At 33.4% G+C, this 26,607-nt stretch overlaps 1 protein-coding gene across 1 annotated transcript in view; it reads right to left on the bottom strand.

Annotated features, from left to right (window-relative positions):
• Positions 1 to 17,421: 17,421 nt before the first annotated feature.
• Positions 17,422 to 26,607, bottom strand: part of OVCH1 (ovochymase 1) — a 43,295-nt gene continuing 34,109 nt past the window's right edge. Inside the window, 5 exon segments of the mRNA XM_036235867.1 lie at positions 17,422 to 17,699; positions 18,229 to 18,368; positions 19,118 to 19,271; positions 19,701 to 19,808; positions 23,706 to 23,932. Coding sequence (XP_036091760.1) covers positions 17,560 to 17,699; positions 18,229 to 18,368; positions 19,118 to 19,271; positions 19,701 to 19,808; positions 23,706 to 23,932 — 769 coding nt within the window. The 3' untranslated portion in view covers positions 17,422 to 17,559.

Genomic DNA, 26,607 nt, shown 5'->3' with positions numbered 1-26,607 from the left:
ATTAATATTGTGATTTTATGCATGTCTGTGTTGCTGTATATATACTGAATGCAGTGGTCCTGTGTTTTCTCATGTTGTTTCACTTTATTCTCATCCAGACCTTTATATACTTAAATACTTCCACATATCCGCCATCCTAGATGATAATTTACATGATTTGTTCTTCATTTTTATTGCCATTTCTTAATAAAATCACATAAAACTCTTTGTAAATTGGTTTTTTCCTTCTGTGCCAACTGGTTCCAAATCTCATTATTCTGTCTTCACAGATTATCATTGCTTTATTATACCATTTCCTGCCAAATTTCCTAGAGTTAAAAAACATTTCCCTCTACCAATATATTTTTTAATCAGTCCTTTTCTTATTCTGATTTTCTTAATTTATTAATTTATGGTTATATCATATACATCATTACATATAGATTTATTACATCATTCTTTTTAATACCACAAAGTATTCAGATAGTTAATGTACCATAATTAAATATAAAAGGGCTATAATATGGCTCCTTGTGGTGATAGAAATGTTATATATCTTTACTGCATCAGTGTCAATATCCTGTAAGACATTACCATTGGTGAAAACTGGGGGAAGAGTATATTGGTGCCTCTGTATTATTTTTCTCAATTACACGTAAATCTATAATTATCTCAACATAAAAAGTCCAACTAAAATAAGTTTTAAAAGCAAGGTAAGAAGAAAAAAAAAGTCAAGCCTCTACTCCTGAGGTTGTGATTAATTGGTCCAAAATGAACTCTAGTCTACAGTTTTGTTTTGTTTTGTTTTGTTTTGTTTTGTTTTGTTTTAAGCAACTCAAGGGATTAAAATGCGCCTCTGAGGTTGAGAAGCACTGTTTTAGATGATCTCACTGGTGCAATTTAAAAGCACAAAAAGTAAATGGTAAATTGAACCATGACTGGAGTTTGTAGAATAGATGCATTGGAAAGACAAAAAAAGGAGGTGAGGCTATTTATTGTCAGAGGAACAGTTGAAGAATGCAGAAATATAGGAGAGAGTTAGAATAAAAGCATGGATGTGTAAGTGGGGACAATCCACAGGCCTTAGCTACATTCCCCCCAATGCAGTTGCTCACGGAATGTTTCCCTGTGCTATGCGGATAGGTGGTTACTGTTATTCCTTTTTGGCAAATAATAAAACTGAGGCTCTCAACAGTTACATGACTTACCCAAGATTGAATGGCTACCACGTGACAGATCCAGATTAGCAATTCCTCACTACACCTTCACTGTAGCTTTGTTTTAAATAAACAATTAAAAAGAATGAGATTTAACTAAGTTGTGAAGGTACAGAAAATCAAAGAACTGATTGTTCAAATTCCTAAGTATTTGGGTTAACCTTGCAGGATACAAAAATCTCAGAAGGATAAATAAGACGAAGTTAAAATGTATTTCTTTGACATCCTTTCTAGACCTCCATTAATTAAAAACACATAAAAGTAAAATGTTTATGCAGGTACTTTAGCTTTTAGAGAAAATATAAGAAATTTTAGAAGTAATTACTTAACTTCAAAAGTACATACAGTACTTCTAAGCAAGATGAAAGATATAAACTATACGGCAAATGTTCAAAATGTGGAAAAGAGTTGTCCATACTGACCTAGCTCGACAGGTTTTTTCCAGATACAACATGGATAGATCATCATTAGGAGGAAACTGGGGGAAGCCAGGGTGAGTGTGTACAGCTTTCACTGGTATCAAATCACTATTTCCTATGTTTGAGAGGTAACTTCTTCCTATTACTAGGTTGTCTGTGACAGTACTTGTCATACGAAAAGAGAGTGGGAAAATATATACCACTTTTAATGAGGCCATAATTTTTCAAAATTATTGTAAATACATTTACGTTTTTAATCTAAAGTCTTTATTATCTTGAATTCTTAGAAAATGAGGGTTTCTCATTAACTAAATCCTTGAGAAAAAATTTAGTTTCTTACCTTCATAACATCAAATAAAATGATTTTTTTGAAAAATGAAGATTCCTAATGCCTCAAAGTAATAATTCTACATATCATTACAATCATAATTGTATACATTATATATTTATATAATGGCCTCGGAAAGCTATTCCAAAAGTTAAAGCTACTAAATTCCCTAATATAACATTTCTAAAAGAAATATATAGGGAGAAGATGCATTAAATCATGGAATGTGCATTAAAAATGCAGAATCCCAGACACACCTCATCAAATCAAAATTTGGAATTAAGATTCTAAGATGCTATTCATTTATAGCAAAGTCCCCAGGTAATTTTCAGCACCCGAAAGTCTAAAAGCTGGCTTAATAAGGATGCCTTCTTGTTTTATAGAATAAAAGTAGGGGATAGTAAAGAAAATGAGTGTGTTATTAGTTGAAGTTTTCTGCTCACCAAGTTATTTAAACAGATGCTTTTATTATAAAGCCTATTTAGAGACACTGAAGACATTATATTTTCTCACTTAGCTATGGGACATTATGCAATGGTGTCAACTGTCTCACTACTTCTAGGAGGCCAGTATTTAAAATCAAGCTAACCTTCTGAGGAAGGAGGTTTCAGATATTTCTATATCACATTGAGATCAAATTTCAGATTAAAAAAATATTTTCTTAAAAAACATTCTTTAAAAATTAAAAAAAGAACTACTATATGATCCAGCAATCTCACTGCTGGGTATTTATCTGTAGAAAACAAAAACATTAATTAAAAAGGATATCTGCATCCCATATTTACTGCAGTATTATTCACCATAGCCAAGATATGGAAATAACCTCAGTATCCATCAATGGATAAATGAATATATATATATATATATATATATATATATATATATATATATATATATATATAATGGAATATTACTCTTCCATAAAAGAATGAAATCTTTCCACTTGTGACAATATAGATGAAACTTAAGAGGATTAAGTGGAATAAGTCAGATAGAGAAAGATAAAACACCATGTAATCCCTCTTATGTGTGGAATCTAAGAAAAAACACACAGGCACACATATTTAAAAAATATATATAGATACAGAGAACAGTTAGTTGTTGACAGAGGGGATGGGTGAACTGTTTGTTTTTTTAGCTTTCTTTAGTTTAAAAAATTGAAAAACTTTAGATATTTGTTATTTAGAGACACATAATCATTATCTAAAGTTTCAAAGGATTTTAAAGCATGTCTTTTTTAACTTGATAATCAGATAAGACAGAACTGGAGAGCAAGGAGGAAAGTAATCTACTTTGAGCAACCCCAGTGCTCTAAGTATGGTGTTAAGAGACTGATGAGAAAATGTTAAGATATCATTTCCTCCATTTTAAAGAGGATGAAAGAAGGAGTATTGTTAGTTACTTATTAACTAACTTAACCTAGAAGCAGAAGCAGCTTTTAAAATTAAGAGCTATTAGTAGTAAACGTATTCCTGAAGCCCAGAAAGTTTCATCAACCTAATACAGTATGTCCATTCATTGGCAAGATGGGGACTATATCAGTAGGAGCTTGATGCTTAATGTTTCTTAAGATATGGGAGAGCAGAAGGAGTTCGCCCACTCTGGGCCCTCAAACAGCTCCAGCACTTTCTACACTACATAGGCACACACCTAAAGTTACAGTGTGCCACTGTCAAGATCCACTGTTTGGCAACCTAACACCTCCACAGTAATGTTGTCCTCAGTGCTGCAGACTGACCAGTCAGGGCCATGACACTGCTGTGGCAGCATGGCCACCAACCATCCTGGGCTCCCCAAGCTCAGATGGCAGCACATTTGTATCTCTCTTAGACTCTTCTGTTACAACTGGGTCAACAACTGGAATTCCACATTTGTCTTCAGCTGATCATCTTTCTGTATTGTTTTCTAATGTTATTCCTTTAAAAGTAACAAAACATTACAAATACTTATGAAAGTCTATTAAAATCTCAGAATAGAGGTGTTTATTTCTTTTTTAGCTTCAACACTAAAATTTTTAATGAGATGAGACTCTTCTTCTACTGCTTTTAAAATGAGCAAAAATCAGTAAAATTAACTGATGCCTTAATATACACAGCATTAGACAAATCAAAAAAAACTGATTAAAAAATAATATTGTATTTTATTATGAAATTATTAGACATTGTTCTTTCTATGACATTATTTGTGTCATTCCAGTATAACATATCTAGATATATCAAAATATTTTATACTACACATATTCAAAACACAATGTTTATATAAAAGAAAAGGATAAGGAAAATTTCTAGAAGTATGTTTACTTCATTCTCAGATTTAAAAAGAAATTCACCAGGAATTCAAAAATAAGAGACTTTCTTAAATAGTCCCTCAAATATGAAGAAAATTAAGCTTATAATTCTCAAAATAGTCATACAATTTGAGAATTATATGTTCATTTGTTAAATTCCTCACTTGAAATTTCTTTTTTATACCAGCAATCTATTTAAAACCAAAAGATTTTTTAACTCAGTAGGTTTCTTTATCAGCTACTTATATCAAAACTCATTTCGTTCTCTTCAGATCTGTATAAAACATGGATTTTTTCCCTTTTGATACATATTCCAAAAAAAAAAAAAAAACCCATGCAAATCCATCAAAATTATGCCTATCCTAATCTCAGGGGGGAAAAACACACAAAAGCTACTTATTCAAACATGTTTTTAGTGCATTAAGATTTACTGCCTTAATGCATGTTTTTATTGCATTCGTAATCCACATTATATGTGGTAATATGTGGTTTTACAGCCGTGAGCTCTTTTTACACATGAATAATGACAGTATTTTATTAGTATTCAACTTACTTCCAAAAGAGAATTAGAAAAAGAAATGAGGCAGCTTAAATATTTTTTACTGTGAGAATGAAGGATCAGTTTAGAGATATAGAGAAGGAAAGATAAAAGCAAGGGAGACAGAAGGGTCAATTAGGTGAGCTTCCTTAACCAATTAAAAATGATGTGGTTCACTTGTCTGTTCAAATCAAGGACTCTTCAGAGAGCACATTCATTCCCCTTATCATAAGACAAAGTGACATCAAAAAATAAAAATGAAACAAAACAAAACAAAACTCCTTTGCATTGCAGGTTGATTGTTAGAATTCTTCCCAGAATTACACGCCAATTGGGAGAATCTCCTAATAACACATTAATTAGGTTTTTAAATTTTAAGCACAACTAATAAAATCCTGGCTTTAAAATAGATTGGATCAGCAGAAAAATCATTAAATTCAATTCTATTTTATGCAGAGGAGTTAATACATGTTCAGCTAAAATATTCTCTTTTGGGGTAGGGGATGGTTACTTAATTAAAAAGACATGATAACAGATGTGGAAACACACTGAACTCTACCTTTGTTTCAGCTTAAATATTCCTGATAGATCTTTTAAAAAGCAATGAATTTACTTTTGTGTATCATTATTTCTTAAATAAAAATAACACACATCCACTCCAAATAGTTTATTACTTTAGATGATACTTCTCAACTACAAATTCTCATGTATTAATAAGTGGTTTGAAATGAAGTCCCGTTTTCAGTTTTAGATCAGGGTGACTACCAGTGACACTTAAACCAGTGTTCCCAGGTTCTACTTCAAGACCTATGTGGTACCTGCTTTAATAAACATTTTAAAACAATTATTTACCCTTGATAGGCAATTTGGTCCCAATATTGCTTTTCTGTGATTGCTTCTGAATTATATCCTCCAAAATAAATTTAAAACCTCTTTCTCCCACGGACACATCAGTCTTAAAATGCACGGTCAGGTAAGCACCACTGGATATCAAGACAAACTCTTTCTTGGAGCCACGAAAATGAGCTGCAATGTAAAATATACTTAATAATTAAAACATTTCTCCAGTGCAATAACATAGGTAAAAGAGGGCAAAGAGTGTTGTGTTTGTTAAAAATAAATCCTATGTTAATACTGACAAAGGAATGATCAGCAGCAGTGTAAGATCAAGATTCGCAGGATGGAATTCATGATTTGATTGCAATAATGGAAGAGTATAGATTTAAAAAGATCAAAGGAAAAAGGCTAGGTTAGCAACTGATATGAAAATAATATACAATTGTATGTCAATCTGTGATGAGGAGAAAAGAGGCATTTTAGTGAAGATAAGTAGACAGAGAAACAGACAGTGCTATGGATCGAATGTTTGTGTCCCCCAAATTCATATGTTGAAATCCTAACCCCCAATGTGCTGGTATTAGGAGGGGAGGCCTTTGGGAAATAATTAGGTCATGAGGGTAGAGTCTTCCTGAATGGAATTATTCGTCTTATGTAGAGACTCCAACAAGCTGTCTTACTCTTTTTTGGGGGGCAGGGGGGAAGGATATATAGCAAGAAGATGGCTGCCTGTGAATCAGGAAGCAAGCTCTTACCTAACACTGAATTTTGGACTTCCCGGCCTCCAGGACTGAGAAATTGTTGTTTAAGCCACTCAAACTATGGTATTTTTGTTACAGCAGTCCAAACTAAGACACACAGGTTGCTCAAATATAAAATAATGTGGATACTTTTCTAATTCAGAAACAAAATTTGGCACAAAAGTGGTTCTGGTAGTGACAGGACATTTACTATAATTTATCTGTGTATGTTATTTTTTAAGTTCTACTAAATTAAAACAATACACTACTGATTTGTCTTAAAGATGTTATCTCAGAAACCTTAGAAAGAAAAATGGGGAAGAGGGAAACAGTTATTCTGTACATCATTCTTATCCTCAAGAAACTTTTGGTGTTTTGAAAGTGATGGAGACCTTTCAGAATACACCATGTTAAATAAAGGGATTCTGGGTAGAATGAACAAAACTCCCATAAGTTTTAAGATAATGGACATGAGGAAACATTACTCTGTTTAAAAGAGAGATTTGGGTTGGGGGGACGAGTAGGAGACAGAGAAAACAAAGAGTTGTAGGGTCTTTCCAAGGTCACATATTAGTGAAGTAATGTGGCTTAGTGCTTACAGACAGATTCTATCTGCAAACTGCTGGTTCGAACCAGCTCTGCAATTTATTACCTATGTGGCCCTAGGCAAGTTGTTTAACCTCTCTCTGAGCCTCCAATTTCTCATCTGCATGATGGAGATAAAAATAATAAGATTTACACTGGATTAAATGAATTGGTATAAAGTATTGTGTTAGTTAAAAAATAAACCTCAGCAAAATTTTACAGCTAACTATTAGACAGATGATTTCTGAAAACTTGGAGAAGGACTCAGTGGTCATGTGAAGCCAGCATGGGATCCTTAACATGCCACATTAAATTAAGCTAATTTAATTTTTGAAAGAGAAAATTAGATGGTGGCTAGGGGGAATGAGATAAATTTAATGAATCTTGATGTCAGTAAAGCACTTAATAAAGTATCTTACAATATCCCTGTGAACAGATATAGAATGTAAGTAGATGGGAAGCGTCACAACTGATTAAATAACCATACAATGCTAAAACCTGGAGGGAAGGTTTTAATGGTATGAAAATGGTTCAATCCTTGGTTCTGTCAAGTACAGTATTTCAATTAATGACTAAGGAATACAAATAACACATTTAAAAATCTGTAGGTTTAAGATGGGCAGTGACTAGTAAGGGACTAGTTTAAACATAGAACTTAGAGATAATTTAGTTTATTCTTTCATTCTAAAAAAAACTAAGTTCATTCTAAAAAAGAAACCCTGGACAAATGATTACTAGCCTTAAAAATATGACATGGACCTCAAGAGCATTTTCTCTTTTTGAACAGTTCTAATTGCTAGACTGTTCTTTCTCATCAACATGATCAAAAAACATCAAAGTAATGACTGCCACATGGTTCGTACCGTGGCCAAGAACATAAATTTTTTAATCAGAGTGCTTGGGTTGAATCCTACTTTCTCTATTATGTCACTGGCAGCAAGTTACTCAATCTTTTTGTGACTTGGTTTTTTTTTATGTTTAAAATGAGAATAATATAATCTACTTCTATAAGATTGTTAAAAAGATTAAGAGAGTTATAAGTTCTTAGGACTATGCCTAAATAATGGTAAATACTCAATAACTATTAGATACTACTAGGCAGAATGAGTTTCATACATGGCCTGACTCTATGAGAATTCCAGAATTATTTGAAAAGAAGAATAATGATCCTTCTGCCTTTTCTTTTCTCCAAGGTAAACATGCCCAGGTGTCCATGTCCTTCATTATCCTTGTCATTAAGCTCTATGAATGTGTTCCAGTTTGCCAGTGTTCCTCAAAGTTGCTGTTTGACCAAAGATGATACTTAATAACCAGTATGGCAGGGCAACAGCCAATAAGATTGGGCATTGACTATGAAAAGTTGTGAGACTGAGCTAGTGCATGCCAGTTAAGTTCCAACACTAAATTTAACCATACAACGTAACTATAATCTCTTCATCTTTCAATTCTTTACTAACACTGCTCTGAAAAACTATAATCGTTTGACACCTCTGAAATCTATTCAACTTTATTAATATTTCCCTGCTATGCTTTATCTCATCATAACCTTCCGGCCATTGATCTCATAAATGTTCTAAATCCATCAGCCTCTGGGTGAGAGATTTCTCTGTACAGGGAAGCAGAAAGAAATGGGGCAATAGCTAAATTTCCTGTTTGACTTTGTTTTAAATGATAGGTAATACTAGAACATGTTTGAAACCAATGAGAATGATAGAGGAGATTGATGATTTAGGAGAAAGGCTAACGAAAGGTAATTTGTGAGAAGCTAATAACTCTCAAATTTATACTTCTAGCCCAAACATTTCCTCTAGCTCAAGAATTCCACCTCCAGTTACCTATTGCTAGCTCTATCTGGATGCAGCATAGCATTGAAAGTTTAACCTGGCCAAATAGATTTCTCCCAAACATTCTATTTCACCCTCCAGTATTTCCCATCTCTATAAATATCATCTCCAACATCTCACACCATAGGCCTGAGTCATCCCTGATTTGCATATTTAGTTCCATATTCAAGCTATCAGAAAATCCTATCAATTTTATCTCCAAATCTTTCTACTTCACTTGCACACTACTGTTGCCATCTCCTTTTATGACAAAATATTGTATTGTCTAAAATCATTAACAGAACTTTCTGCGGTGATGGAATGTTCTATATCAGTGCTGTTCAGTATGGTGATCACTCACTACATGTAGCAACTGAGCCCTTGAAATATGGCTAATACCACTTTTATTTACTTTAACTAATTTGAATAGTAGCACAAATTGGACAATGCAGGTCTAGACTACCATAATAGCTTCATAACTGTAGACATAATTCACCCTGTCACTCTAAAATCCACTCCCCACACAGCAGCCAGAGCAGCTCTCAAATTACTCTCTTGTCAAAAACCTTTAATGACCTCCCACTGGATTGGAATAAAATTCAAACTCATTACTATAGACTGAGCTGCACAATTGGGCAAAGCCTTTACCTTCCACAACCTCACCTCATTCCAGTCTGTCCTCGATCAATCTCCAGCCACTATGACCTCTGATAGTTCATCAAGTTACAAAGATCTTCTCACATTCAAGGCCACTTTTTTCATCAAATATTTATTAAGTGTTAGGCAGTACTCTAAACACCCCTGATATAGCAATGAACAAAAGAGTGACTAAGCACACTGCTCTAGGAAAATTTTCTTTCTAGTGGAGAAAGATTGTAAACCAATAAACAACTGTATATCTACTAGGTCATGATAAGTGCCAAGAAGAAAAGGTGTGTGTGTGGCGGGGGGGGCAGGTGGTGGGCTGTTTAGATTACATGATAGAAGAGACCTCCAATATTTACTGTTAAATAGTATTATTTTTTCTTCTTCATTGTCTGTCTGCCCAAGAGACTTGCCATTGCACCTCTAGTGTACCCAACAATTAGGAAATGCTCACTAATGAATGGCTTTAACATGTACATTAAACATGGTGGTTATTAATTATTGATGTCTTTCTTACACAGGGTAAATGGAAGGATAACCAGATGAACCTTAATTCTGCTAACTTATTATCATTAAAATATTGTAAAAGTATTGCAATGGAAACTGTTTGGTGGCTAACTACCACTCCATTTACATTGACATAAATGATTAAAAACTGGCTAAAAACTGGTGAATTTCATCTAAATGAACAAAAAGATTTAGTAAGAAAAGAAATTAAATAATGCAGACAATGTGGTTCTGTATATGGGATGGCCTTCTAACTAGCAATGGGGCTCTACGTTCAATAATTTAAAAATCCTTATAGAAATAGTATGTCTCATTAAAATAAAATTTTAGGAGTACGAAAAAATAAAACTGTATGAAATAAATTGTACAAATTAGTAAACAAATGGTATTTTCCTCACTTTTAAATAGAATCATATAAGGTAATTATAAAAATACAAGTTATCTCATTTGTAATCATTTGATACCTCTAAATTTTTTATTGATCAGAACTTTTAAAGAGGAATAATGTTGCCAGGTCGAAGAGTCCTAAGAATGAGAAAAAGTAGTTTCTGAAACTGATGTGACACTAACAGCTAGACCATGTTGTTCTCCTGTTGGACACCAACAGCAGACAGGACTCTGAGTCTGTAATAAGATGAGACAAAAACAAAGTCATGGGCCACCACCGAAATATCAAACTTCTCTCTCCCATTCCTTGTCTCCAGGACACACACCTTAAAAGGGAGAGAGAGATTGTTACTTCTTTACCAATTGTAGTTTTATTCTTTTTCTAGTCAGGTCTCCCTGTGATTGAGATATCCCATTACTCACTGACAGTAATGAATCTAGAACAAAGTCTACTGCCTTAGACCTTCTACAAAATTGCCCAACTGAAGTCCAAACCTTATTAAGTTCACTGATAAGAAAAAGTTGGGTAACTTTGGAATTTCAAAGCAAATTGCTGAACTCGTTGGTGTTATAAATCCTAGACTATCATGGGAAAGGTCAAAGTCCCTGAAAAAGATAGTATCAAAAACTCTTCTGTTGCTCTTTGTGACAAGTAGATTATAATGGTGTCCGAAAAGAAGGAACTTGGAGGAAACTGGGGAGGGTGATGCAATATTGGCTTGCAAAATCTTTGGAAAAGTTTCTGTCTGAGTTGGTCTCAGAGCAGGATATTGCCTGACATCGAGCATGACGGAAACCATGTGGTCAAGAAATCTCTAAAGATTATTTAATCTAATTGGCTTCTCCCTCTTCAAATTACCCTGGGTCTAAAGTGGCCATCTTCACAGTGAAGATGAAATCTGAGTAAACTGGCTTTCAAAAAAGTTACCTAAAATGCAGTTGAGGAAATAACACCTTTAAAAACATATGACCTCTTGAGAAAAGCTAAGTTAGAGTGTTCCCTAATGGTAAAAGGAAATAGGAATCACTGTACTAAAATCAAGAAAAGCTGGGATTAAAGGTCAAGATCCAGTGAAAGTGGTGTTATACTCATCCCATTGTGCTTGGGATTCTGATTAGGATCAGAAAATCACTGATGGCAAAGAATATTGTTCTCAAGACAATTGTAGGTCATGTTTTCCACATATGTTGATTATATAAATTCTTAGTGCCATTTAATATAGGTCATTTAAGAAAGATCAATTTACCAAGTGATCTTGATTGTTGATCTGGTCCATCATAAATATTAAAGTAATCCCATTCACAGTACCAAAATTCTTCTATTATCAAGTCTTTAATCATTGCCTTAATTTTATTTCCAGACATGGAATAAAAAGTCTAAGTACAGTCCAGCATGTTTGGATAAATATTAGGATAATTGGGAGATGTGATTTCAGTAGAATTAACTGGAACCAAATCCAATACAGGACATCGTTGAGGAATGGTAGTTTATAATTTATATAAAAAATAATAATAAATAATAAAGAACATAATAATCAAAAAACTAAGTTACTTCTTGAATCTAGCTTTAATGTCCATAAGTATGTCATTAAAACAAACTATAATATACTTTCATTAATTTCTATCACTGTTTCTTTGTATTCTTAGTCTCTTACATATAATAAAACAGGGTTTAAACAATTTTTGTTTTGAAAAACTGCCCCCCCCCTGTAAATAAGACAGACTGAAGTGGGTCTGCTCCAAATGCTCTAGGTATTAACCAGTCGAAAATTAACACCGTCCAAAAATTGATTTGTTTCATCCATAATCCTAACTCTTTAGGTTCGATACACAATGGTATAGTAAAAGGTGGGAGGTTAGAGATGGAGAGAGGGAGAGACATAAAATATGAAGAATGTCAAGAAATAGACTTAAAATATCTAGAGGAATTCCCATGAACAAAACGGATGCATTTCTTATCCATTAATTGGATAAGGTGGCAGGTCTCTCCTTGTTCTATTCCCTAATCTGCCTAGGTCTCCATCACCCTCAAAGTTTATCACTAAGAAAATGAATACAAATCCATATTTCACTATAAAGCAACTAGAATCAGGCCACAAACCCCCAAAAGTTTTTGACAGAAGTCAGAGTACACTTCTTACTAAACAATGTTTAGCAGCTAGGATATGCCTCGCTCTTTTTCCATTACACCACATTATCAAAGCCAAGCCAGCTGGATTCCTTACCTCCTTTATGGTCTTACTTCTAGCACTAAGTTTTCCTCTCATGGAATCTAGAATGAGAGAATATTCAGTGTCAATATATCCAAGTAAATACTTTGTATTTTTTATTCTTCTGATTATAAAAGTGATACATGTACACTGTAGAAAATTTTGAAAATAAGAAGTTCAAAGAAGAAAATAAAAACTCCTGTAGTTACATCCTGTAAGTAACCATACTTATTTTAATGGAAATCTTGCCAGACCTTTTCTATACTGTATACGCAGTTTTAAAAAACTATATGCTATTTTATACCATTGTAACATTTTTTATCCCATTTAATTTATTGGGATTATTTTTTAATATTACTAAATATTCTACATAAATTTTAATGGCTCTATATTTTGAGCCACATAAATACAATGTAATTTCTACTGACATTTTAATTTGTAATTATAAAAATATAAATGGTGAGTTGGATCTTTAATAAACCTCACATACTGGGTATAAATCTATTAATTTTTGCTGTCATTAGAGAAATATCTGCACTAAAGATTTTCTGTGTTTATCTAAAAACAGGATTGAATATGTATGATAGTAGTCTCCTGAGTTAACTCCCACTCATACTTTAGCTCTGGTGGGGGAAGGGGTCGATTACCATAAACAAAACATAAATTTCTCACTCATTCACTAGGTAAGGAGCTACCTCCTTACTCTTTACTCCCTAATCTTCTCTGGCTGAAATGTCATTTCCTTGATTCAAATAATTATTGAGCACCAACTATGTACTACGCATGGTTATTTTCTTTTCAGAGCTAACAGCAGTAGGGCATGTTTGGTGTGACTGAGATACAGCCAGAAAGTTGGCAAAGAAGGTGTAACGAGTACTGGGAAAAAATGGTAGGAGAAGTCAAAAGAGTAGCCAAGATTAATATCATATATAGGACTTTTAAAGTGAATGAGTTGGGAAAATACTGGAATATTATAAGCAGAAGAGTAACGTGACCTGAATTATTTATTTTAAAACAATCACTCTAGCTGTTATGAGTAAAATAGACTAAAAAAAGACTCGTATCAGAATGTTATGCTGGAATTGTTGAGTAGTTCGATTCTAGATCTATTTTGTGGAAAAGCCCACATATTTGATATGAAATGTGAGAAGAAAAGTCAAGGATAACTAAGATCAATGGCTTGAGCAATTAACTAGTGAAATGGCCATGCCATCTACTGGGATAGGAACAATTAGTGGAGAAAAAATTTGGAGGTAGGGGTGGCATGAAATCAACATTTGAATTTTGTTCATGTTAAGTTCGAGGTGTTTATTATATATCCAAGGGGAGAGGGAGGCAAGGACATATACAGTGCTGGTGTTCAATAAAAATGTTGGGACCGAAGATATATATTTGGGAGTTATCTGTGTATAGATGGTATTTAAAGCTAGGGATTGTGGACTCACTCACTTAAGAGTGAGTATAGGAAAAGAAGAAAAGAGAGTCAAGGTCCTGGGTCCTGGGCCCCCTCAATCTTTAGTGGTAGAAAAGGTGAACAGCAACCAGTCAAAGACTCTGAAGGAGATCAGGGAGGCGGGAGGAGAGCCAAGGGAAAGTTGTGTCCTAGAGGCCAAGACAAGTGAGATTGCAGAAGGCTGGAGAGCTTATCTGTGTCCCATGCTGCTATGAGGACTGAGAAGTGACTACTGAATCTGTACTTATGGCAGTCATCAGAAGCTTTGCTAAGAACAATGTCTGAGGAATGGTAAGAAAGAAAGCTCTATAGGAATAGATTCAAAACAAAATGAGAGGGCAAAAGGGGAGACAGTGAAAAGAAATAAATTTCATGAAGTTTCACTGTAAGAGAAAAGAGAAATTAAAGTCTTCCTAGAATTTCATCCCTATCCTTTACCAAACTACACAAGATCCCTATTATATATTTTCATTGCACTCTGTATTTTTCCTAGCAAACTTAATACACTTGTTTTTTCAATCTGTATTTTTCTACATGATTATTTGATTATTGACTAGCTCCCCTACTAGACTATAAATGCTGCTAGGGCAGGGACTATCTTGTTCATTGCTGAATCCTCAGAGCCCTAAACATGGCCTGGCATAAGTTTAAAAACATCTATTGATAGTCTGAATAATAAAAGATTTAAATGTGAGATTTTATTGTTTATGTGAGTTCCTTAAGGTACATTTTAATACATAATTTGAGCTTGATGCAAATCTCTTTAGTTATCTCGTGCGAACACTTCTTACTAGACAAAATTAAGCAAACTATTTTTAGTAGAAATGCCTCTCCAACTGTATTTCAATTAACATTTTTATTGAGTATAAATTGATTAACCTTAAGAACTGAATCAATTCTAATAATTGTTCAGAATTAAACATAATTGGAAATGTTTTCTCTGTGACACTCGATTTCTACAATTTACAAGAGTTCTCAATTTTCATAATGCTATTTGTGCCTTTGCCCAAACCAAGGAATGCTAGGAAAAGCATACTTTTAATAACCTTGTTGTAACTAATACATAGGAACTACTCACCAAACAAGTAAAAACAACAACAACAACAAAAAAAGAACTAATTACTCTTTATATTAACACATTAAGGATTTAATTTCAAAAGAGAAAAACTACTTAAAACTTTTTTAATAGGGATAAAATGTTCCTACTGTATTGTTAGAATATTCCAAGTGTCCAGAAATATTAGCAAAATTCTTTGGTGCTATACGAAAAACTAGAAAATATGATCCATTTTATTTTCTTTTTCTTCAGTTTTTATAAGAGTTCATTTGAGCCCAAACTGATGACAGTTGCTGGGAAGCAAGATCTCAAATGCTCTTTGATCAATCTTACTCTTTAAAGCGGTTTAGTTTGAGGCCTCCAAAGATTACAGAGGTCAAAACCTTAAATATTATCTTTGTCTTCTACTCTGAAAGCTGACAAATGAAATAGAGAATTTCGATCTACTTATTTTGTAACATATTTCTTCCTAACAAAACACAATAAAAAAATACATAAAGAAATATGAAAAAAAAGCAATAGACTTACCAGAAACATGAAAAGAATATCTCAAAGAAACTGTTTCCATGGCCAAACTGACACTGTATATGAAAATCAACATCAGAACAGGACCATGAGATTTTAATGAAAGTGAATCCCCTTCATAAAATTTTCCTAGCCAAAACAAACAAACAAACAAACAAACAAAAATCTTACTATTCATCAAAGCAAAGGAAGAAAAAAATCATTTCTGAAATTATAAATGTATACCGTATCTATTCCCAACAATATCAAAATGGGGAAATTAAGCAGAATAAAATCCAATCAGAATAGAGAGATAGAAGTTCAAGATTCCTGAGTCCACACAGTTCTAAGGCAAGAGTTCTAAAGAAACCGGGACATATTAACCAGTTCTTAAAATGTCTAGAATAACCTTGGTAGATCTTTTTAAGCTATATATTATAAGAGAAGGTGATATGGTTTAGCTCGTTCCGCAGGGAACTAAAAAGTTATTTTTGTCACCAGACTTAAGTAAAAATAATCATATATGGGGAGTGTATTTGGGGCCTAGATCCATACTACCTTCATTTAGTCACAGGCTAATCAAATGAATAAAAGGCAAGTTGAACTAGCATGAAAAGCAAAACTGTTAGCTGGTCTAAATAAAATATATAAGGCAATAGTTCTTAGAAGTCTCCTGAGACTCAATCCTAGAGCTAATTAGTAATGGTCCAACCTCTCATTACTCCAGGATTTCTAAAGCATTCTTCAGAAGATGGTGGAGTCTGAACTTTCAGCAATGGTTCTCTCTTATGAGGCAGACTGCTGTCATGAAGTTCTTCCTTATGAAAGTAGTTCGACTTCTAGAAGAAAACATTTTTTCTCCCTCTTTTGCTTTTTTTATAGGTTTTTTGTTGTTGTTATTGGGTTTTTCCCCCTTATATTTTAGATTAGAATGTTCATTCATTGGAGAAAATTTTAGAGACTTTTTAAAATAATGACTCATAATCTTGAACTCTAGAAACATTTACTTAAACATATTTGTATGTTTTCCCTTAGACCTTTATTTTAGTCAAATGTAGCACTTAATTTTTTTAAGTCGTACTATGTAGTTTTTCATTCTGATCTTCTCATTCAATATTACATGTAAGATTTTCTAGTTTTACAAAAAAGTTATATGAAAATATTTTATTTTATAATTCTTATTTATTATACTTGTTTTTTAAATTTTTACATTAGGGATCCTGTTAAATTCTAAAAGAATAAACTGTGCTTTTAACTGTTGAGTCAAGTAGCAGTAGATCAGAAAGGTGATAGTCGAGAGCTAATTATCATAAGGTTAATGATTCAAATCTGCTTCCTATGACAAACCATTTCAACTTTGATTATACACAGTATTTTTTGAAACAAACACTTTATCAAAGGTAGTTTGCTATAACACTCATGGTTTCAAGGTTTCAAGTCAATAATCCTAGGAACTATTAAGCTTTTCACTATTATAGAAAAATTTACCTTTTTAATAAATAGATGACTAGAGGGTCAACTTTAATGTGATATGACATAAAATAAGAAGAGATTTAATTTAGATTATATAGTAACTGATATGTAAACATTCACTAACCTTTCTTATCTATTAAATGAGGCTAATGATTAATCCAGTACTTTCTGTTCTCAAAATCACTTGGGTCAATAGTTTGCCATTCCCTTGGAAAATGGATAAAAAGTTGAAAGCTTTGGGGACTCTGGTTTTAACTTGAAATTTAAGCAAGGCTGAGTTGAAGATAATGGAATCTATAAATTTATTTTCACAGATTTCAGCTTTTTAAATATTGATTTATGAGTATTCCCTATGTTAGTTACCTTAAACCTTTCTCGGAATTGTTGAAAATCCCATTTTATATTTGCTTTTTAAATTTTGTTTTGGTTCAGCAGAAAAGGTTTTCATTATATAATGGTAGAACCCAGGACAATCAGATTCCAGGACTGCTATGTACCACCACATCAGGTATTGTTGGTCCACCAGCCTGAACCCTATTTCCATTTTTCTTCTCCTTAGTTATACCTTGGTCAGCTGTGGGCATGCAACAAATCTGGCCAGAGAGACTTTAAATCTGCTACGGGATTCTTGGAAATGTGTTTGCTTTCTCGATGGTGATAATTCTTCCCCATGCTCCTTCTTCCTTTTTCCTCCAGTGTAATGGTGAGAACTGAAATAGCCATTATGGAACCATTAGAAAATTGCAGTAACTTCAGTCTTGACAGAGTTGAACCGTTGAACTGTATCTGCATATCTCTAGATTTCTCTCTTGTTTCAGAATAATAAATTTAAGTCACCATATTCAGGTTTCTGGCTACTATCTAATTCAAAAACTCATTGAATGCCTTTTCCTATAAATTATTACTTTGCCTAGTTAACATTATAGTCTCAATGTTCTTATCTTCATTTGTCTAAAACTGCTTTATTCATCCCTTATTTCTTAGTATTTTTGTGCAAGTGTAATCTAAATATGACCTGAGTAAACAGCATGTAGTTGGGTTTTGTTTTCAACTTAATTTGAGAGGATATTAGGTTAATTTCAATTATAAGTCTAAAAAAACAGTAACTGTAAAGCTATTTCAACATCATCTAGGAAGAGACAAATATATATCATTATAAGTTGAACACTGAATATAAAACAATCTAGGAATATTTCATTAAAAAATCAACAGCATAGTTCTTTATGGAACATTAGTTACCTATTAATTTCTTGCCTGATCCAAATCCTTCATAAATCCATAGGTGACCCTGACAGAACAAGGGTATTGGCTTCATCCAGAAGTTGATAATATCCAGGTGAATTATGTGATGTAAAGGGGCTAAGAACCTCCAGTGGCAGCTATGGAACAGGTGGAAGAATGTCAGAAATTATTTCTAAACAGCATATACTGTTATTTACTTTTTTAGAATCTAATGCATCACTTTTATTGACTTTTAGTGTACCTTAGTTTTTATAATTACTTCTTTGTGCTTGGATAAAAGATTTCTACTTTAAATTATAAAAATTAAAATTATTCTCTAATATTTAATTATTTAAAAGGTTTAAGTAAATTCACCTATCATGGTGAATGGTTGGCCAATAAGGTGAAATACTCTAAATTTGATTGGCAATCTGTAAGAGTTAAAAACCTACTCTTGCCTGAATTTCCCCAAACTCCCCCAGATCACATAAATTTACTTAGGATTAATATTATAAATCTTAACTTTTCATTTCTTCCTTTAAATATATTCTATTTTTTTTAATTCAATAAAACCTCTCTTTCCATTATGGTAATTTAAGAACCACATATTGAATACCTACTAGGTGCCAGAAGATTCTACATACATTATTTCAATCTCCAAAACTCTTTGATAAAGCTCTGACTTTCCACTTTGCCTGATAAATAATCTCTTTCATTGAAAAAGTACTATTTATCGACAGGGATAATCTTACAAGTTTTTGTATACTGAAGGCCTCAGATCAGGTATTATCTCAAAGTCAATTCTTTAAGGAGATAAGGTGAAGAATGATGCTTTAAGCAAATATCAAGTGTTGCTACTTATCAAGTAATCATTCACCTACTTCTTTCATCAAAATAATTTCATCACCTCATAGTGATTCTAGGAAAATATCTTGGGATCTCTATGATTCCTACTGATTTGGTCAGTATAACATCCTTACAAGTGGTCACATGCCCTTGGTTTGCACACTGAAGAAGTCTCATTATTTTACTTCCTTTTGGACCTAGAAATGAAGAAAGAAAAGGGAATGAGAATAAAACTAATTTGTTACAGAAAATAAGTTAACAAGAGGAAGTCATTAGTGTCACTGAATAGTCTTTGTATGAACCTTTCAAAGATACAGAAAAAGCACACCTGTTAGAGTTATCTTTGGCATAGCCTAGGGTCTGTAGAGGGTAATGTGGGATAACTGTAGACGATGATAGTTCCATGCACAATTTCATCTGGAAGCGACATTCTTAATAAAGTTCTTCAGGAAAAGACTTTCATATGATATGCATGCTTTTCTTTATTAGTCACTTAACTTTTTCCCCCAATATATTTTTGCAGTGCTTTTTAGTATGAAAAAGAAAAACAAGCTTTCAGTTACCTATGCTCATCAAGAGTCAAAAAGCCTCACTAATTACATGTTCTAAAATGAAATCTAAGTTGGAATTGCATTGTTTACATTTATAACTTATGCCGAAAGCACCTTGCACAAGGGAATGAAATGTCACCCTTACCAGTGGTCCAGAACTTATGAAAATCATTGAGTAAAGGCTTCTTCCACACAATTCATCTAGATTAAAAAAGAAAAATCAGATCTGCGAACAAGCCTGATCCTGTCTGATCTCGGAAGCTAAGCAGGGATGGGCCTGGCTAGTACTTGGGTGGGAGACCACCTAGGAAGACCAGGTACTGTAGGTGTAAAAAACAAAAAATAAGGGATTGTAAGCTGACAAGGTCCTTGCAACCAATGGTTGCCTCACCTAAAAAATAAAAAATAAATAAATAAAATCTGGTAAAAAATAAGAACTCAGATTTTTGAGCAGTCTCTCTATTTTACGTAAACATTTAATTTTATGCATTTACTTTTATTGAAATCTATTTGACATGTAACATGGTGTAAATTTAAGGTATAAAACATGTTGATTTGATGTATTTACATACTATAATATTGTGATTGTAGCAATAGCACCTCTACCACATCACATAATTATTTCTTTTTTGTGATAGGAAAAATTAAGATTTAGTCTGTTAGCAAGTTTGATGGTTATAATACAATATTGTTGTCTATATTCACTATATTGTGCATTATTAGATCTCAGAGACTTATTTGTCCATTAGTTACAAATTTGTACCCATGAAACAGGAGTTTATCTCTCTCCAACGAGGAAAAGGGTTCCTGAACTCAAGTGACTCTCCCAAAGTCACAGACAGATGGGCTGAGGAGTCAAGATTTGTATTTGGGTCCACGAATCCAATACCATCATATTCTACTATATCACCTTGCTCCTTGAAGGACAGTAAGTAGTAAATTATTTTATCTTTAAGGTAATGCTTATATGCCATTTTCTCCTAGACAATTAACCTACTTATTAAAAATATCTCAGCATGAAGATCTATGATAGAAAATTTTTTCTACCTGAAAACTTATTCTTTCCCCATAGTCACTCATTTTTGATTGCTTTAGTTTGAGAAGCTTAAGTCAAAGATGAAAGGAAAAATTATAACCATAATTCTAAAAACAATTTAGAGGGCTGATTAAGAAGGCGTGGAAAGAATCTGTGTTTCTTAGAAGCAAACTCATTTACTATTGAGAATAATTCAGTATCATTTGTTTAAAACTCGCATACTCAGAAAGACATTTGCAGCTTATGCTACATACTACTATATGGTACCTACCTCCCAGACACTACTTCTCGCCTTTCCCCCCTTCATTTTCCCTCATCCATCGAATATATCATGTATTTTATTTTATCTTTTTATGTGTCCTCTCCCTACTAGAATACAAGCTTAATTGAGGCAGGGATTTTTTTGTTCATTTTGTTCACTACTGGAGCCCCACAACCAAGAAGAGTCAGTCTCTGGCCTATGGTAGGTACCCCAAAATACTTGGGAAAAATAGAGGGAGGGGATTATATCCAAGAAAAAAAAATTAGTTTGTGTAACTTATGTTGGTAAATGATGTTGAAATACTATATGAAGAATAATCAAATATTTATTTGTAGCAAGTAGAGATAAATGCAGCTCTTAAATGAATTGCTGGATTCCACAGGGGGAAAAATAGCATTTTACAATATAGAAGAATATTATCCAATTTGAGTAAGAGGTAATGTTTCCAGTATTTCAGTTCTGCTAGCTGTCATTTGAAGAGAAAGAACAGTCATACAAGGTTCGAGATGACAATTTCAAATAAAAGAAATGCTAGGTTGGAAAATTATAGTGGTTTCCCAGTTAGCCGACAAGAAAGTCAAGCTTTTCAATAGGTTATAATGATAAAGGAAAGTTTTCCAGAAAATGTTTCTTTCCATATGAGAATTTAGTATATAATAAAGATAGAGCTATAAATTTGAGAGAAAATAGCTTTAAAAAAACAGGTATAGATAGCATCACTTTATAATATAAGAAAAAACTTTTAGCAGGATTAAATTTTGTAATTAAAATCTTTTTCTGAATTCAGAATGAATTTTTAAATATAAAAGCAATGAAATAAACTGAAGATCAGTAATTATATGGATAGAGTTAAATGAAGAATTTTTTAAATGTTTACGTCAACAAGTAATAAAATTTAAAGGCAAATTACAACCTTACGAATAAGTACTTAGAACTTATGACAAAGGAAAATTATCTTTATATATAAAAGCATTTATAAACCAATATAAAGAAGACTCAAAAAAAAAGGGATGGAAATGACAAGAAATAAAAAATACAAATAGCTAAACAATATATGAAAAAAAAATTATTCCTCATTAATGATTTTTAAAAAGTAAAAGTGCCTATTCAATTGATATATTAAGTGATGGGCATGGCGAAGGAGGTACCCATATATCGCTAATGGCAGTGAAAACTGATTTAGCCTTTCTGAAGAGTATTTAGCAATACACATTCAGGCAAAAGATGTTCTGCGTCTCTAGGCATTACCCTAATTTGGGGAGATATAGAAGGAAACAAAATAGCAAGATCTCCAGAAGCCTTCATTTTAGTCAGGGAAATGAGGACAATGAATTCAAAGAGACCAAGGCTACAAGTGAAATAATCAGTATAATATGACAGAAAATGATTGTAGAATAGAATTAATGGTTCTACATCAGACTGACAAGGCCTCTTTGAGGAAGCAACCTTTCATTCACTCATTGATATACGAAATGCCTTCTATGTGTCAGGTATTTTTCTAGGCACTGGGGATTCTTGAAGTGAAGAAACAAAAGTTTCAGCCCTCAGGAAGATCATCTTCAAAAGGAAAAACACAGACAAACCAAAAATATGACCAAAAAAAAAAAAATCAAAATATATTTGGAGACAAGCGCTAAGAAAAGAGCACTGCAAAATACACAGGTAGGAGGTGACGCAGTTTACATCGATCAAGGTAGGACTCATTAAGAAGGTGACACTTTACTCAAGCCTTGACAAAGGTGAGAGACAAGGATGAGAAGGAACTCTCTGAAGAGCTGGAAGTAGATGGACAGGGACCTCGGGTGGAAATGGAACTGCCCAGAGCATGGCGAGCTGGGGGAAAGAAAAGAAAAAGGTGGCGCTGGGGTTTGGATTTCATTCCAGCTACAAGGAGAAGACCTTCCGCAGTTTTAATTCAGGAGGATGGTGAAGGTGATCTGATTGTAGGGGAATTGTGTGCAAGTGGAAAGGCCAGTTAATAGATTTTTTTCCTAAAGTTTAAATAAGGTAGTATTTTAAAAGAAAGATTTCTTAAACAAATATGTTTGTGCCTTCTAAATCAATAATTTAATCTCTTACCCAAATGTAATCCTAAAACAACAATCTCACCTTCAAAGCAATTTCTCTGGTCTCCATATTCTCCTGAATCAAGCATGTGAATATGTGTGTGTACCATACACATTTGTAATAACATACATAAACTTTTTTTCTTTCCAGGTTTCCCCATCAATCAAATTATTTCTGACACCTCTCACTTCCCTCTTTACTGAGAGACAAAAACCCTGTATTACACCTATACAAACAAGAGGTGGTAAGTTTGTTTTGTTGAATGAAAACAGGTTTGCCTGTACATGAACTGAAATGATGGCTGACATGTTAGTATCAAATCTTTTTAATTCTGAAAGTTTCAAAAGCCTTTGATGTATTTTGCTTTATTTTAAAAATTAAACACTCCTAATCACCCCACTCCCACCCGATTTTCAACTATTTTAATCCCTCCTCTATCACATACACATTTCTGGGATTCTGGTGTGGTTTTGGTATGTCTGACGAACTTGGGCCCGCCTTTTTTTTTTCTTCTATGAATATACATACATACACTCACACACATATAACCTCTCATATCCTGTTTTGTAAAATCCAGTTTTGAAAATATTAGGTATGTCTAGGAAAAAAAGCATGCCCATTACATGAATCAACGTTTTGGTGGTATCATTACCAAGTCAAAGCTCCTCTTGATCGTAAGCTGCCTCTACAGAAAAGTCTTCTAGCACAAAGTTTAAGCACCAGTAAGGATTACCAGACATTCTCATCTCACTATGGCTTTCTTCATGTATAGTCAGAACTGAATCTAGACACATACGAGACCCAGGGAGTGACAGTTATTCAACAGGAAATTTTGCCATACTTCTTGGTGAAACTCTGAGCACCCAAGAACATTTCAGTTTCCCTTTATAATCTAGTGGATAGCTTGGAGTTGAAAAAAAGCCTCTGGGCTCTTCCAGCTCCACTTCAGAGTAACAGCATGCAATTCAGAACACACAGACACCAGGGGCAAACATAAACAAAGGAAAATGAGGTTCTATCACAAACTTGAGAAATTTAGGTTTCCAAGAAAAAAAGTAAAACTTTACTACTACTGGTTGCAAGTTATTGGGTAAAAAAGACCATTCCATTTAATATCTCTTATTTTCTTAAAGTGAGATTATGAGTAGAATTTAAATATTTTTTAAAAAATTACTTTAACTGAATTTTTAAATCTTTTAAAAAAATACACCATGGATTACATTCTCTATTCCAAGCATGTTTTCATTTCTTTCTTTCTTTGAGATGCAGCTAAAGATCTCTTCCTAAAAGCTTCATTAATTTAACTGAGTATTTATCCTGCTGGGACAAATGATTACATTTATGGAGTTTGTGAATGAGGTCAAGAAAAGGAGAATCTAACGAATGTACTTGAATGTCTTTCACTTCTTTGATTTGCTCTTAAGTCCAAGGGCATCTTTGGACCTGTAGGGATACCTGCAGAGCTTCAGATGCCAGTAGCTCTCTGGCCTACTGATCCTGCAATCAACTTCTCCTTCAGATTACATCCTTGACTCTTCCTTCTTCTCCTATGTTTATTCCTTTGACAAAAATATATTGAGCAATTACATATTAAAATATACTGTACTCAAATGAGCACATTTTACTGTATGGGTGTTAGTTAATTAACGTATGTATTATATATACTCTGCCATAGAGAAATTATAATCTCACCAAAGACACACATATATAAATATATTTTTATAAACAATAGAGATGAAGAATGGCAGAAGGGAAATAAAATGCTACAATAATTAAGGATTCTACTCCATTGCCTAGTCCTCTATTATTTCTTTGCAAATTTTCCTTTTCATTACTATGATATAATTTAGATATTTATTAGGTCTACTTGGATTTAACAGCAACTTAATAGATTTCTCAGTCTCTAATCTTCCCCCACCATGCCCTCCATTCTGAGAATAGTATATGAAACAAAATTAAGTTCTTTCTTTGCTCGGAGCAACTAAAATAGTACACTTTGCAAGGTCTTTCAGATTCTGTCCCCAATATTTCTTCCCAATCTTTTCAATCTTTTTTCCTCTCCACATGAATCTTTATAACAAATCTGCCTGGAAAGTGGCCAAATCATATAAAGTCATGAATTCCCAAGCAGTTGGGTCCTCCTTTTTTTTTTCTTCTATGAAGAAACAATCTCAAAAAAAAGGAAAAAAAAAACAATTAAGATTTGTTAATTCTCTTGTATAAAAAGCAAGTGGTGGGAGTGGATGCATGTTAGATATAGCATAGTCCTAATGTTTTAGCTCATAAAACAGTCTAATAACTAAAACAAAACAATGCCCATTCATACATAAAACTTTCAAAGTTCTATGGCATGCATAAGTATTTCTGAACACAAACAAATTAGGAATATCTTCTCAGCAGATTTTCATTAACAATGCTAATTTTCTAATAGTCTGAGACAGTTCAAAGAATGCATTAGATGGTCACTACCACCACCACTTATTGACCTTCTCATTGGTCATGCCATCCTTATTCTAAGTGCTTTACATGGATCAACTTACTGAGGAACTCACTGAAATTATTCATTTAACTCAAACCATTGAAATTATTAAGCTTTAGGATCTTGCACCTAAGTCTATGTGCCATCCCAGCCCCATTTCGATTTCTTTTTAATCTAATTTTGCTCTTTGACTCTTGTTTTGATTCTTTGACTCTTGTGCTTTCACATTATACTACCCACAACTTCCTTCTCATTCCTAGATTTTAGCAGATATTCTCTCCGATACTATTCCTCCCTCAAATCTTGCTGAGTTCAGTAGCCATATAGATGATGATTACAATTTCCCAACTTTCCTCCACCTGACCTCAGCCATTCATCCCAATGATCAGCTCCAAGATACCTGGTCATTTGCAGAAATCCCAGGCCTGCCATAATCTGTTTCAAGCAGCATTCTAACTACAACCTTCTGTCTTTTCAGCGTTCTCCAACACTCCTTCCATTTTTTGAGAGTTTCAATTAATCTACCCCTTTTTCCTTGTCTCATCTTTGCTTACTCTCTTCCTAGTTTAAATTCCAATGATCCATTGTTTTAATTCCTTTCTCATACACACTCTCAATGTTCTTATAGTCTCACATACTTGGGATAACCCACTCTGATTGAATCTATTCTCCACCTGCTCTACATCTATGTGGTATCCTTCAATGTATTCAGAGGAAAACATAAAATTAGGCTAACTGGTTGGTTTCTGTCTAAATTTATAATCATCAATCTCAGAGGCTTTTATGCTATCCAATAATCCTACTACATATTCCATGTTTTTTGCCATTTTTTAAGCAAACCATTTTATACTTTCGTCTTGAAACTCTTATACTCTCTTCCACAACTCTTTGTTTTATCTGCTGAGAAAATGGAATCAATTAAAGGAGATCATCCGGAAGTTCCCATCCTCACATGTACTCATACTCCTGCATCAGTACCTAAGTATTCTGTCTTCTATCTGGCAATAACGGATAAACTGTACTTTGCTCCTAACTAAGCCCAATCCCCATGGCTGGGTGCTAGATCTCATCCCTTTCATCTACTGAAGCCATCACTCTAATAATTCTCCACCCCTCTCTCTTGCATCTTTTTTAATTTTCCTCCAGCTCATCCTAG

Source organism: Rousettus aegyptiacus, unplaced genomic scaffold (assembly GCF_014176215.1).
Source record: "Rousettus aegyptiacus isolate mRouAeg1 unplaced genomic scaffold, mRouAeg1.p scaffold_m13_p_2, whole genome shotgun sequence".
NCBI lineage: Eukaryota > Metazoa > Chordata > Mammalia > Chiroptera > Pteropodidae > Rousettus > Rousettus aegyptiacus.
This window is presented reverse-complemented; position numbering and strand designations above follow the sequence as displayed.